This window comes from Medicago truncatula, chromosome 3 (genome assembly GCF_003473485.1).
Source record: "Medicago truncatula cultivar Jemalong A17 chromosome 3, MtrunA17r5.0-ANR, whole genome shotgun sequence".
NCBI classification, from domain to species: domain Eukaryota; kingdom Viridiplantae; phylum Streptophyta; class Magnoliopsida; order Fabales; family Fabaceae; genus Medicago; species Medicago truncatula.
Window position 1 is genome coordinate 30,926,191 of NC_053044.1, and position 15,674 is coordinate 30,941,864.

General features: G+C 30.8%; 1 protein-coding gene and 1 non-coding gene across 2 annotated transcripts; both read right to left on the reverse strand.

Moving 5' to 3' along the window:
- Positions 1 to 5,160: 5,160 nt before the first annotated feature.
- On the reverse strand, positions 5,161 to 7,164 carry LOC25491055 (expansin-A8). The gene is made up of 3 exons (XM_013604971.3): positions 6,919 to 7,164; positions 6,063 to 6,375; positions 5,161 to 5,718 (listed from the first exon to the last, which is right to left on the reverse strand). Exons 1-3 carry the CDS (start codon positions 7,082 to 7,084, stop codon positions 5,415 to 5,417), a joined length of 783 nt encoding a protein of 260 aa, XP_013460425.1. The 5' UTR covers positions 7,085 to 7,164; the 3' UTR covers positions 5,161 to 5,414.
- Positions 7,165 to 10,423: 3,259 nt separating this feature from the next.
- Positions 10,424 to 10,495, reverse strand: TRNAD-GUC (transfer RNA aspartic acid (anticodon GUC)). Its single transcript has one exon. It is a non-coding gene; the product is annotated as a tRNA-Asp (tRNA).
- Positions 10,496 to 15,674: the final 5,179 nt, after the last annotated feature.

A 15,674-nucleotide genomic window follows, 5' to 3' on the forward strand; every position in this document is an offset into this window, starting at 1 on the left:
ACTACTCCACTACTTATAATTAATAAGAGTGTTTTAGTAAATGCAACTAATTTCACCATTGAAATCAACATAATTAATCATTTTCTTAATAATCGTGCACAAATCTTAAACGATTAATGTTGTGAGACGGAGGGAGCAATAGTTATTCCCCTACTCATTTGGTAAGGGATAATGCATAATATGTACAGGGGTTGGGGTTCGAACCCCGGACACCCCACTTATTCATCTTTAAGGTAAATTTCTCTAGCCACTAGACTACTTGACTAAAAAATCGACCACATGAGATTAGTTGTTTTTTTAAACATCTCACATTATATTAGTGTTATCTGACAAATATGGTGTTTTCCTTTATTTCTTACTCATTATATATTATATTTATCATTTGAGCCTAAGTACTTGTTATAATGGCTTATAAATTAGAGCATTTGATAAAAGTTTTTTATTTAGTTTTTCTTTTAAATGAGTTTCTTAAACTTTTAAAAATGTCATCTGATTGAATCAAATCAAACCAACATGTTGATCATCGGTTTGATTTGGTTTAGGTCAAATCTATTATAAAGTTTGCAAAACTTGAACCAAATCAAACTGATGTGTTTGCTTTAGCGTTCAATTTATCAAACTCATGTTGCAAAATCGTGTTGTCGCGGAAGCTTAGAACTTAAGCTTTTATAAATTGCGGTAAATGCCACTCAAGATGCACGTTTCTCATTTATGTCATGAAACCAAACAAGCAATTTTTTTGATTGATTATGATTTTTCTCTCCAAATTAACAGATCAATCAAAAAAATTACACCCCTAGATAAAATTCTAACCTTATAACTTTAAGACACAAAAGTTTATATCTCATATATTGTTTAGGTATATCTTAAAGTTTCATATTTCTTGAAAATCGAGATCAATGATAGTTTATACACAACACTCACACTCCTGAATTCAAGGTGACATATCTTAGAAAGGACAAAATTGTGAAAGACATATACTTAAACCGTACAATATCTTGAAAGGTGATGTGACATACATGAGGTTGGAATGGAACAGAAACAAACAGTGGCAAAATGGTCACGACATTTTATTTAATAAGAATTTTTCTATTTTTAATTAAAAAAAATACTAAAATAAAAAAAATAAAAAATAAAATCTAAGGTGAAAGGACTCTATGTTATGAGCAACAACAATTTAAAAAAGCAGCAGGAGACTATAATAAGAGCTTTTTTTCTTTCTTTTTTGATTTCTTACAACTGATCATATGTCTTGAACCGACAAATTTATACTCCAAATAAAGAAGAAAGGGTGGAATACAGTTAGATAGGAATTAGGAAAATTATTACATGATGTAAAGTACATTACTTGAGTCTTTGAGTGATATAGCTAGTTAAGAAAAGCACAAACTTCTCTTTTTGTTCCTTTATTTTTCGAAAACAAACTTATGAAATTAAGAAGAAAAGAATCCAAATATGCTATTGCTAGGTGATCAATATGGACATTGGGCAGGGAATTCCTCTATCATAAGGAATATAAATTGAGTTTTGAGATAGTAATATTATCCGTGAATCTGAATCATCTAAAGTGAGTAAAGCGTAAAATGAACAAATTAAGAGTTGTTATTTTTACAAACTTATAATTTATTATGATGTATCTACAATATATGCCGTTATTTTGTTAATGGGTTCAATATGTTTTTTATCGCTATAAATATACTAACATTTCGTTAAATAAAATTATTTGACGTTTAGTCCCCCAAAAATTTCCAATCAACACTTTTAATCCCTACTTTTAAGTCAACTTATGTCTAGCCTTCATATTTTTTGATGAAAATTTCGAGAAATATCTAGCATATTACACGTATCTCCCCCCAAAAATACTATAATTTGTTAACAAAACATGACTTATTTATGTTTTTAGTGCATAAAAATTCATATGTTTTTGGTGCTTATGAAAATATCATTTAAAAATATGAAGACCGCACAAGAGTTGACTTTTTCTCAAAAAAAAAAAAGAATTAACTTAAAAGTAGAGATCAAGTAATGAAACAAAAAAGTAATGAAGGAAAATTTTTGGCAGACTAAATGTTGAAGATAAATTTCAGAGGAATTAAAATGAATTTTTTTTATATTTATAAGGATTAAAAACCTATTTAAATGTTTGCTAATCAACGACTAATACTATTCATTTTATATTCTACGGTTAGTTGTTCACTCTAAAGAGTCAAATTCATTAATTGGATAGTCATCGCCATGATTATATACGTGACATTTTCCCCCTTGGAAGTCATCACTGACAAAAAATAATAGGGTTTTGCTAACAAGTGTTTTTAAGGTACTTGTTAATGATTTAAAAATCAAAATAATTGATAACTTTCATTTAGAAAAAGTTGCTTTTTGATACAAATTCCAAGATAAAATTTCTCTTTTAAATTTTTTATCAAGTGCTTTAAATGAACTTGTTAGCATTTCCTAAAAAAATATTATTAAAATTAAGATATATTCTTAAAGGGGTTTGCTACAATAGACCCACTCTATTTTGTGAAGGTCTATTTTAGCAAGATGCACCTTTTCCTTTGGACACAAAATACCCATGTTTTTGCTTTTTGTAAAAGAAAAAACCAAGGGACAAAATTGTAAAACATTTAAATTACTTTTTTATTTATTTTAAATTTTATACTTTTTGAGGTTTCCCTAGGCTAGCTGTCTTTATCATTTATTTTTGAAAATTGTTCTCCCTTCAAGTTTCTCACGCCATATTTTTGTTATTCTTCTGGGTTCTTCAATTCATATGTTGTAGATGTATCATAAAATAAATCTTAATTCTCCATTATTATGACAATAGCAGGTAGGTTTCAAGTAGGTTGATTGATTCAAAAAGAATGAGTTTGAATGAGGAAAAAGAATTGGTAACTTTTACAACATACTACTAGTATGATACTAGCAATTATTGTTATCGGATGTCTCTCTCTTTTTTCTTTCAAGTCACTTGAGTTTTCTTTTTATTTTCCTCCATTTTTGTCAATTAAATTGCAGAATTTGCGTTAAAACTTCCAAATTTTTAAAATCAAAACTGGTTTAAAAATTTATTCAAAATTAAAGAAGACCCAAATTCAAAACTCATTCAAAAATTCATTCAAAAATTCATTGATTTGTTACTGAAATTAGCACATTTGATTGGGGATTTAATTTTTCATTTTCATAGAACAGTTTATACAATTTAAAGAAATTTGTTCACTTCATTGGCGGTTTGTGAGAAGCTTGAATACACCAATACTATTAGCAATCGAAAACATGAAAAAGTGAACACAATAGTACAATTAGAGAAGAGAATGTTTGGAACAATTAGGATAAAGGAACTGGGTTAAGCTTTTTTAAGATAATAAACAACAAAAACACAGCAAAAATAATGGAGAGAAAGATGAAGACGGCAACAATCAACGGAGAGAGAAAATGATACACAATTAATAAGAGTTTGATATTACCTTTCCACCCTCATATTTAAGTTTCACTTTGTTTAAAGCAATGGGTATTTTGTGTCCAAAGAAAAAGGTGTATCTTGCTAAAATAGACGTTCACAAAATAGAGTGGGTCTATTGTAGCAAACCCCATTCTTAAAATTAATGGGGTAATTCCTATTAATACTTTTTTAATGTGGCAATTTTTAAAATAAGATATATTCTTAAAATTAATATAATAAATTTAATTCATAATAGAAAGATTCATAATACTTTTTTCAATATAAAATGCAAATTAAAGCAATTATTTTTCGGTCTTGTCTTGACAATTTTAATCGTGAACGAAATTTTCGTTGTAGTTGTATAAGCGATTAGAAGTGTCTACATAAGAAGAAATAAATATATATATCAAACTAATAAAAATATTGTGACATTGTTTTTTTAAGGCTCTTTATGGGTTTTTTTTTTATAGAATTGGATCATATAATTTAAAAATTACAAAAAGGTGTTCAAATTATATTATTTAAACAAGGGTATTGGAAGCTTTGGAAGGTGCGCGAGAATTCAAGAAGGTGGATAAAGAAATTAGGGTTAAATATGTTTTTGGTCCCTACATTTTGCGCGATTTTGAGAATAGTCCCTACATTTCAATGAATGTTTTTAAAATCCCTACATTTTTTCTCCATTAGTGCAATTGATCCCTGCCATCAGTGCCATGTTGATGAAACACAGGCCATCATAACAAGTTCAACCCCACCCCACCAAATGTCCACCACAACACCTTCCACATCCGCAACAACAAGCGCTTTCAACGATAACATCATCGCTTTCGGCCTCCAAATCTTCCCCTCTAAATCAACATATTTCACCGGAAGTGTGACGAACACCGGCGATCCGCATCTACGAAGCTGCGGAGAAAGATCGTGGTGAAGTTCTCCGCCGTTTTCCGGCGAGATTGAACCGCCAACATTGGCATCACGTTAGAAATTTGACAACAGGGACTATTTACACTAACTCAGGAAAAATGTAGGGATTTTAAAAACATTTATTGAAATATAAGGACTAATTCTCAAAATCGTGTAAAACTTAGGGACCAAAAACATATTTAACCCAAGAAATTAACTACAAATAAAACATAGTACACCTTTCCTTTTCTTTTGGTTTTTCTTATTTTTGTTAGAGTAATTCTTGTTATTTTTGGCTCATATGTATGGTATAAAATAATAAATCAATAACAACAAACATTTTAATTTATTTTATTTTTTTGAAAAAGACAAATAAAATAATTGAAACCTAAATATGGATGCGCCTATATACAAACCAAGAAAAATAACAACTAAAGTATGCGCCTCTGTACAACAAACACAAACCTTGAAAGGACTATCCCAACAGAAGAACAAAACAAATTATGATCAAACCCAAGAAAAAAAACTATAGCAAGGTCTCCAATTTAATTGTCCTTTAGATTCTGGTTGAAATGATCAACCATGTATTTATGAGATATAAGTAAATTATGTTCAAATAACATTTTTCTCATCAAACAATCCACCATATATTTATGCAATAGGTAAACATTTATATCATCTATTCATTAGATAAGTTAATGTTGAGTACAAATAATAACATTTCTCTCATCAATGTTACTAATATCAATGGAAAAGTCTCTCATAATACAAAAAAAAAAAAAAAAAAAAAAAAAAAAAAAAAAAAGAAGAAGACATAAAACTCTCCATATTTATGTATATTCTATATATATAAGAAAGTGACCAGCGGGTGCTAATAACCACCTCAGCTACTTTTGTAGACCAATAAAATAAAGGGATGCTGGTCTTTTAAAATCACAATTACAACTTTTCAAGAATAAATAGCTATTATAATTATGAAACCTTTTTTTTTGGGTCTGCAATGCAAGAATGAACTTACTAAGTATACAAACTTTTTCACTAACTATTAACCTAACCCTTATTGCAAATTTTAAAATTGTGCTCCTTGGAAAGTTTGACCAAATTGCCAATTTGCTGGAGCCACATTGAAACTGGTCATAGTTCTACCATCACTTGTTGTAACTTGAAATGAGAGGGATTGTCCATTAAGATAAGAGTTGCTTTGCCAATTTTGGCCCCAATTTCTTGACATTGGTTGCCAACCAGTTCTTGACCCTTTGATGGATATAGAATGAACATCCCCAGCACCACCTACATTGGTGACCAAAACTAGGTTGAAGTAAGAGTGGCCATTTATTGTGAACCTTACTCCTCCCTTTTTGAAACATGGCACCCTATCATAATCACCAAAATAATAACATTATTAGACATCTTAACAATGAATAAAATATGACCTATAAATTAGAAGTTTTGAAGAAAAAAAAAGTGATTTGAACTTGAATATCGAGGTTTTTATAGGTCGTTTGATGATCAGGATAGGAAGACAAAGATATTTAAACAGCTCATATCCTGATCATCAAACGGCCCCTAAAAACTTATATATTTATCCTATTCTGATTAAATCTCATGTTTGATGCATCAAAGAGATATAACGTCAAAAAGTAATTAATTTGTATATCAACGGGGCAATTATTGTTTCTTTAAGTTTGAGAGAGCATAGCAAAAAGACTTCACTAACCTTCTAAAGGAAACAGGCACAATTCCAGCTCTATATTCAGCAATTTGAAGGTAGGCAGGTTCAGCCATATCAAAATGTTGCAAAGGAGGGTTACACCAACCACCATTGTTGTTAGGCAAAGATGGATTTGGTGGACAAAAATTTGTAGCAGTAACAATAATAGAACCAGGTTTGCACCATCTTGGATCATCATTGCATCTCATTTCATAGCAAGATCCACAGCTTAAACCATTGTTGAACAAAGCAGTGCTTAGTGCTGCTGTGTTGGTTCCATATCCTTGGCTATACAAATTTCCATATCCACATGCTCCACCTACATATTTTTTTAAAAATAAATAAATAAATAAAACTCACTAACTTTACCACACTTTTTGTAATAAACAAAGTAACAAATAATATATTTTCTTAAGAAAGATAAAAATAGTACTAGTGTTGCCTTTGTCCGACTTGAATTTTTGGAGTTATGTTTTTTGGTCACACAAATTGAAAATAATGTGCAAATTTTGAAGTTAAAAAAATAGTAAGTACATTTTGTTAATTGGCAAAGTTTATAAATGACAATTATCAAAATTATAAATGTGTATTTATAAACATTTCCCCCTGGTGAGTCACTATGTCTATAACCAACATACCTAAACTTTTTTTGTATAAAAAAGTATATAATTACGAATTTGTTGTATAAAGCATGGAACCAACTGAACACATAAAATACTACTAGCCTCTTTTTTTTCAATGTCAATTTTTCTATTGGTTGCCAATGTTTTTTGTTAATTTCTCATTAAAATATGGAATGGAATTAAAAAGGGAAAAGCAAATTATAAATTAAAAAAGAAACTAAAAACTTGGCTAAACTCACCCATCGTGCCAGAAGCATCACCCCCACCATAGAAAGTGGCATGACCACCCTCCCAACCACCATAGTCAGCTATAGCTCCTTGCATATTCATGTTAATACACAAAACAACTAGAATCACTAGAGCAATAGAAATTTCTTGGTGTGCCATTCTAAGCTTCTGAGCCATTATGATAGAAAAGAAACAGAGAAGAAAATAGGAAAAGTTGCACTTTGTTTGCTATGTTGTGATGTCATAAGCTTAAAATAGACCTCTATTTATAAGTAACATTTTAAACAACATGCACATATTCATTTTTATTTTTTTTCTCTTCTAAAAGCCACATAACAAGTGACAAATAAATTGCACATGCGTTTGTTCTAATTGGGTTCCCAACCTCTAATATTGTGGGTCATACATCTGCACATGCATCTTTCTTCTCAACTTTATATACCAACATCAATATCAATTAGTTTAATAATTATTTCCACTTGTTTATAATGGATAATTGGATAAGAGCTTATGTATGATTAGATAGTGCTTGGTGTTAGGAGTTCCAATAATAAAATAATCAAAACTAAGCCCTTTATTTTCGGAAATAAGGAGATAAGACCCATTTGAGGTGAATTGTTTGCATTTTTAAAATTAAAAAATAATAATTTCATTAATATTTTAAAATGTATTATCTTTATTGAGTATTTCATTTTAGGCCATTATAATGAATTATGCCAAGAGTCTCTCATTTTGTCTTTTTTTACAATAATATTAGTACGAAGTTTCCACCGCCGCATGGCAATGATTAATCTTTGTCAAGAAACTTGTGGGGTAAGTAAGATGGGTTCTTTCTCCCAACTGAAATTTATTTTGTCTGAGATCGAACATCTGACCACATATTTAAGGAGCAAATCTCTTATCACTTGGACCAATTCATTATTGGTAGAGTCTCTTATCTTGTTATTAGTAAAGAAAACACTAAATTTTACTTTCAATTGAAATGTGTAGGGTCTTAAGGAGAAGATAAACAATATCTTAGCACATGGAGGAGTATCTCACTATATGAAGTTCTTAAGGACATTTTCATGATGCATCTCCCCTTTTCTGATTCTCTTGTAAGGCAGGGATAGAATCTTCTTTGAGCTTGAGAATGTGCCACGTTGACAGCAGTAGAAATACATGCTTGTTGGAAAAAGGTGTCATATATGGCATGGTTAACAACGGCGTGGTGTATTTAGATGGAGCGTAATGATGTTCTCTTTAATCAAGCAAATTTGTCAAATTTTTGAAGATGATCGATCGCATAAAACGTTTATCGTGGTCCGGGTTCATATGTGGGTAAGGGCGTAATAAAAAATGTTTTCTTGAATTGGTGGTTGAACCTCATTGTATGTCTTTAAAACACGTAACTTCTTTGCTTATTGTAGTAGATTTTGAATACCCCTTCTTTCCAACAAATAGAATAACTATCCCTCTCCCTTGCTTATGAAAAAAAATATGCTTGTTGATTTATTCAGTTCTTAAATGTAATTTAAGTGTTTGGTTGATAGTTTAAAAAGAAACAGCTAGCTTTGCTTGTAGTTTGACAAGCTGTGCATGGTACTAGCAGTGGTTGACATGATTACAAAATTAACCTTCATGATCAGAGAAATATAAAAAAAAAATAATAATAATAATTACACTGCATTAATGTGACAAGTGTTTTTTTGGTGGAAGATCATGTAGAAATCAATAGCATATATTTATGTGAACCCACAAATACTAGCTGTTATAAGAGACAATTATATTATAGTTATATCATAGAAAAGCCTCTGGTAAATGTTTGTTTCATGAGGGAAATCGTAGTTTGTCTTGTTGTGGAAACTATGTGGCCTTTTTGAAGCTCTATCAATATCATGTAAGGCTCTTATGAGCCCTGCATGGAAAGAAATAGATATGTTTAAAGGGATATTTTATGGTGCAGGGAGGAAATTGATTTTTTTTAAAAATATAATTTTGTTCTTAATGTTCGATTCATTTTTAAATTGTTGATCGCTGATTAATAATCAATAGTAATTCATCTAGTAATGTTTGTAATTAACATTTTGGACTTACATGTACTATTTTATCGTTGGCATCTTTAACATGCAAACATATATAGTTGATGATATTATGCGATAGTCTTAAGTGTTACACTTCTGGGTGTTACACTTCTGGGTGTTACACTTAAAACAATGTAGGATAAAATTAGATTAAGTGCAGTCTTGTTAATATGATGAATTGATGATACTATGGGGACTGAACTTTTGATGTCACCGTACAAACAATTGGATGCTACTCATTATACTTTTGATGTTATAGTGTTGACTTTACCAAAAATATCATTCTCATGACTTCATCATAGAATTTTCCATCGAGCGCAAACAGCTAGTCTAGAAAAATCTTTAGTTGTATCATATAAAGATTTTTGCCAACATATAATTAGACTGTATCATATATATCCCAAATTACAAAAATTAATTTTTTTACATGCATTGTATAATGTGTTGGTACTATGTATTCAGACTTCAAAGCAAAAGAATAAACCGTGACAAAAATTGCATAAAGTAATGTCAAACAATATATAGATTTATTAAAATACTTTTTTAGTGTGTCAGACATTATTGGAAGAAATTTTCATCTTTAATGTTTGAAAATATTTGAGAAGATTGTTTTGTAAAAAAGATCATGATACTATCGTATCATGTGTCAGCAATTAGTTCATGAAACATGAAATAAAATTCGACTGAAATTGGAATATGCTATTATAATAACCATTAACTATTATACGAGGATCTTCATGCATCTTAATTTTCAAAGAAATTTCCAACTGAATTAATTAAATAAATGTGTTGGATGTTTTGTTAGGTCACGTGTAATGCCATTGCCAGAATCTAGTGATATATATGATTCATTCAAGCAAAAAATTACCATGTTATTGGTCGTTCACAGATAAAATTTGATTTTGAATGAATTTATTTTGTAAAATTTGATCGTAATTAAAAGTGATGTTTATTCGATTTTGCGATGATAATGCTCAATCAGCTTCTATTTTGTATAATATTTTGGCGATAGTGTTGGCTAGTCAGCTTCGGAATGTAATTAGGGGTATCGTCTATGATGTTCAGTCAGTTTTCATTAAGGGATGACAAATTATGGGTAGTATTATTATTGGTAATAAGGTGGTGGATGATGCATGTAAGCTCAAAAAGGATTTGTTTCGAAAAAACAAATGATTATGTTTATTGCTCATATTTAGAAGTTGTTATGGTTTAGATGGATTTCCCAATGTTGTGGAGGGAGGAGGTTGTGGAATGTGTATCAAACGCAATGAATTTAAGATCATTTAATTTCAGATTGCATAGAGGATGTGACAGACAAACATATCTCATAGTAATTGTTAAGGAGATAGTACCATTTATAATTTGGTTTGTTGAGAAATATTTGTAAATATAATTTATTTATTTTTTTGTTAAAAAAACTTATTTTGCTTTTTAGCAAAAATAGTAAAAAAGACGCCGCTGCCGGGGATCGAACCCGGATCACCCGCGTGACAGGCGGGAATACTTACCACTATACTACAACGACTGTTTGATGTTAACTTTTGCCAAACAACAATTATATTCCTTTTTCGCTTGTTTGTTATATCAATTTACTAATAAGGTGTTGGATGACACATGTAAGCTCAAAAAGGATTTGGTTTTTTGTAAGTTGATTTTGAAAAAACATATGATTTTGTTGATTGCTCATATTTAGAAGTTGTTATGGTTAAGATGGATTTCTCAATGTCGTTGAGGAAGTGGGTTATGGAATGTGTATCAAACACAACGACTTTTGTGCTGGTCAATGGAAACCTGACAGACGAGTTTCCACTAGAGAGAGGATTAAGGTAAGGTGATCATCTTTCCCTTTTGTTGTTTTTACTTGCGGCAGTAGGGCTCATTATTATGTTAAATTCACCAACATCAATTAGTTTATTGACTAGGTACAATGTAGGTAGTACCACATCTATTACTATTTCTCATTGGAAGTTCATGAATGATACTCTTCTTTTAGCAAAAAATAGTTGGACTAATATTAGAATCATCAAAGGGGTGCTTATTTTATTTGAAGTAATTTTAGGTTTGAAAGTCAATTTTCATAATAGTATATTGGAGGGTGTCAATGTACCCAAATCGTGAATGAATGAGGCAACCTTGGTTATGTATCGTAGAATTGGTGATATTTCTTTTTTGTACAATTGGGTTTACCTATTGGAGGAAATATTCAATTTGGAAAAGTCGTCATTGTGTATGGGGGGTCGTTTGCTTTTGTTGAAATTTGTTTTGTCTTCGCTTCTAATCTATTTTCTCTCCTTCTTCGAGGCTTCCACATGTATCATATCATGTCTTGAACTTTTTTAAAATGTTTCTTTTTGAGGTGGATGCGAGGAAATTAGGAAAATTTCATGAATTAATTGGAATAATTTGTTTAGATAAGGAGAGTGGAGGATTGTGAGTGCACAGAATTAGAAAAATTAATTTAGCGTTGTTAGGAAATTTAATTTAATTTCATGAATTGCAATTTGTTGTTTTTCATGGTTGTGTAACTTTATTGTTTATACATGTGTTGAGGAGAGTCTTTTGATTGGTTATATATATAATTCATCTTGACTTGTTAAAAAGAAGGGTTAAATATGTTTTTTGGCTCTAAAAATATATCAACTTTTCGTTTTAGTCCTTCTAAAATTTTCCTTCGACTATTAAATTTTCAATCATGTGTTACCTTTGTATTGTTAAGTCAACTTTTTTTTTTGAGAGAATTTTTAAGTCAACTCATGTGTTACCTTTGTATTGTTTTAATGACTTTAAAAATCCCTCCCAAAAAATATTAGATTTTTTAAAAATTCATGTTAAATATCGAAAGAGAGTTTAATACTCCAGAATTTTAAAATGAGTGTCGCTTTAGCCCATTGCACACAAATTAAGGAATGAAATGAAATAATCATTAGACATAACACTTTTACTAAATTTCCCTTACTTTATAAGAAAAAGACAAACTTAAAGTTGCATTGAAAATTATGTGAGAGAAAAGTTGGAGAGGGTAAAGTTGGAAGAAAAAAATTAAAGTTGTATTGGAAATGTAAAGTGACATTCATTTTGAAACATTTTTTTTTGTTAAAGCGACACTCATTTTGAAACGGAAGGAGTATCATTGATCTATTAGCTCACTAGTCTATTTAATCTTAAATCACATTACTTATTTAAATATGTTCATATGAAATAGACTTTTAAACAGATTAGTAGGTCTAATCAGACTTTTATAAGGTCATACTCAGACCTAAAAAGTAAGATTATGATAGGTTGTAAGTCAGGCTTAGGCCTTAAAAAAATGTGACAGGTCAAGCTTAGGCCTTGCAAAGCCTATTTCCATCCTACTTGAAAGGAGGATCAGAAGTTAAGATAAAAAACTTTTAAAAGACTAAAGACAAAACAAAAAATTAAAGAGATTAAAACGTAAAGTTAAGATATTTATATGAATTAAAAAACGTATTTAATCCTAGAATGAAAATCTAAGGGAGAGACCATGTAGCGGATGAAACTAGCTACTACCTCTGTTCCTTTTTAATTGTCATATTTTAACATTTTATACAAATCAGGACAATCAACAATTGATACTACTTTTGATGCAATAAGTTATATTTTTACTATAATGACCTTATTCATTTAATATCTCATTTCATATATTTCTCTCCGCAATAAATAACTAAGGACAATATTGGTAAAACAACATTTAATGTTGCATTGAACTTTAAAAGTGACAGTTAAATAGGAACAAAAACTTTCTTAAAAAGTAACACTTAAAAAGGAACGGAGGTATTAAAAGGAAAGAGAGAAAAAGAACCCATGTAACTGATGAAATTATATTGGACCCTACCATGTTAGTGGCACATGCAAGTTTCAGTTTGGCTCTCTTAAATCTTAATCCATGTCGTTTTGCTCTCTTTTTTCTTCTTTGATGTCATGTATCAATCAAACATACAATTAAATAGCTTTTATTTTTATAATAACTACAAAATCAATCATATGTGATACTCTTATTATACCATGAACTTAAAATACAGTATAGTCCTCCTTTGTTGAAACTCTTAGTAATATTTATTTTCCCTCAGAAAAAATCGAACTTTTGTCACTTCCTAGAAGGAATATATGCCCTCTTGGCCGGTTTGTATTTTCTCCGTGTAGCACCTTCCTAAGGGTTGGACAAGGTAACAGTATCTAAATTAAAAAAGATATGCATGCAGATAAATCAAAACTATATAATTAAAATTTTGATTCCTTAACAAAATATGAAATGAATCTTCTTTGATCTAATGCTACTCTTGGCCTTTGTGTAAGGTAGATAGACAGTCTTGAGACACGAACTGTAGGTCTTTTCATTTGAAAGCATGTTTCCTCTTCCAACCCTCATTTTTTTGTTTTTTGAAATATCTTCCACACCCTCTAATTATAGGCTAAATTACTATTTTGATTTTTTAATTCGAGTCGATCTGACACCAGATGTCAAATCTACACTATTTCAAGTTAACCTTTCTTGTGCGCCACTTTATCTTCGATATGTGCCACCAGTTTGCCTAAATCACTAATACTATCTTAGAATTCGTGGTTGAGTGTCTGACACAACCCCACAAAACCGGTTTATAAAGTGAGAATTGATCTCACTTATAAACACATGTTCAACTCATCTTTTATCCAATGTGAGACTCTTTAAGTTTTGAAATTTATCAACTAGGGTTTTTGCAATCAACTTCAAGCACAATATGATCTACCTCAAACTCCTCCATTTTGTAAATCACAAGTCTAATTAGGCGAGCATATTGTTAATATTTATGCACGTGTGGAACTAACTTGCAACACTAAAAAAATTACCAAATTGAAATTGGAAATTACGTAATTTTACTAAAATATAAAATTATGTTATAATAGCCTGAAGTTTAATTTTGTCTAAATTAAAACAAAATATGTAAAAGGGTAGGCTAAGGAACAAAGTAGGGAGTCACACAGCAAATTAAAGTCTAATATTTTAATTAAAACAGAAACTCAATAAGATATACCAGATTTGTTTGGTTTCTGCTGTTGGTTTAGGGATCAGGGAAGGTTCCTTCACAAATGATTGTCCCAAATTTGGTGAAAGAATTTGGACTGTCAAATCTTTTTTCTTTTTCACAAATGGATTTTGGATTTTGTATAGGACAGATGCATTACAGGATACAAACTTCGCACCGACTTGTAAGGTTCTTAAAAGTGTGTTTGGATGGGGGAATGTTTTGAGGGAATTCAACTACTTTGAGGGTTGGGCTCCTCTTAAGGAGTTAGGGTCCTCTTAAAGATACTTTGGAACAAAAGTGATTTGTTCAAGAGTGCTGGGTCATAGAATATATCAAATAAGAGATTGAACATATATTAAAGCATCAGACGCACAAGAGAACCTTAAAAAAAAAAACTATGGTAGAAAAGAAAGGTCAACCAAAAGTCAACTTATTGGATCAGAAAGAAAAGACGTCACTCAGAAGCTAAAGAATAACCTCATCAGACTATGTTCCTTCAAAAAAAAATCTCATTAGACTCTGTAGAGATCATCAGACTCAGAAGACTTAGCCAGACACGGAAGACCCCATCAGACTTGAAAGACCTTCAGACTTCAGAAGAACCTAAGGAACCCAGACTCCACGTCTACGTTAGATTTGTCGTCTTGTATAGTTGTCTCCATAAGGATTTGAGTACAATTTTGTCTTCTTCTGACCACGTGTAGAAACAGACAAAGAACTTCAAGGACAATAAGAATGAATGGTTACTTCCAGTTTCAGCAAAGGATTTTTTAATGACTATCTAACTGAATTATACATATCAGACAATGGCTCAACTTCCTTGATTTGAAGCTTCTCAATGATTCTTAATACACTGGCACTCTTCTTCAACGTCTCTCAAATTCCTTCATATATAAAGAGCTAAAGACCTTAAAAAGATTAACAAGACTGCTATTTTTACTATGTCATTACTCTACCAAATCAAATAGCGCAAAACACATAGGATTTTTATTTCAACTTTTGTATCTTAGAAATCCTAAAGTCATAAGAGTCTATTCAAACATTGTCCAGTTTACGCTACCATTGTTATATCAAGTGTAAGAACAAATTTGTTTATTGTAGTAAACAAAAAGAAGTCTATTGCCTGCAAAGCTTGAACATCAGAAGTCTCTTTCACTTGTGATAGATCGATTGAGCAATAGAAGTCTCTTGGAATTGTCCTCGAGCAGTGTAAGTCTCTTCGTAGTGACCTTGAGCATTATAAGTCTCTTGCAAGTGTGTTTGACCAATTGGAAGTCTCTTGGAAGAGTATTTGAGCAATTTTAATCTAATGATATTATAGTAAATCTCTTGGAAGTGCAAGGGGACTGGACTACTCCTTTATTGTGGGAGGAACCAATATAAATTGCTTGTGTCTGGTCTCTCTCTCTCTCCCTCCCTCTCCCTCTCTCTCCCTAAAAATTATCTTCTTCTAATTCCCAAAATCGTGAACACAATTATTGCAGTGTTGAGAACTTTAACTTAGAATCCCGTATTTATTCAAGCCATGACTTAGGTTGATCAACCTTTACCTTATCATTCCTCGACATTGTTCCCTCTCCAAGGACATTTCTAGAATCGCCCTTCCACATTCGATTATGGATAGTTACTCTAGTCATTCTATAAATCCGCCCAATTCGCTTGTCTAGGAATAGTTGATAT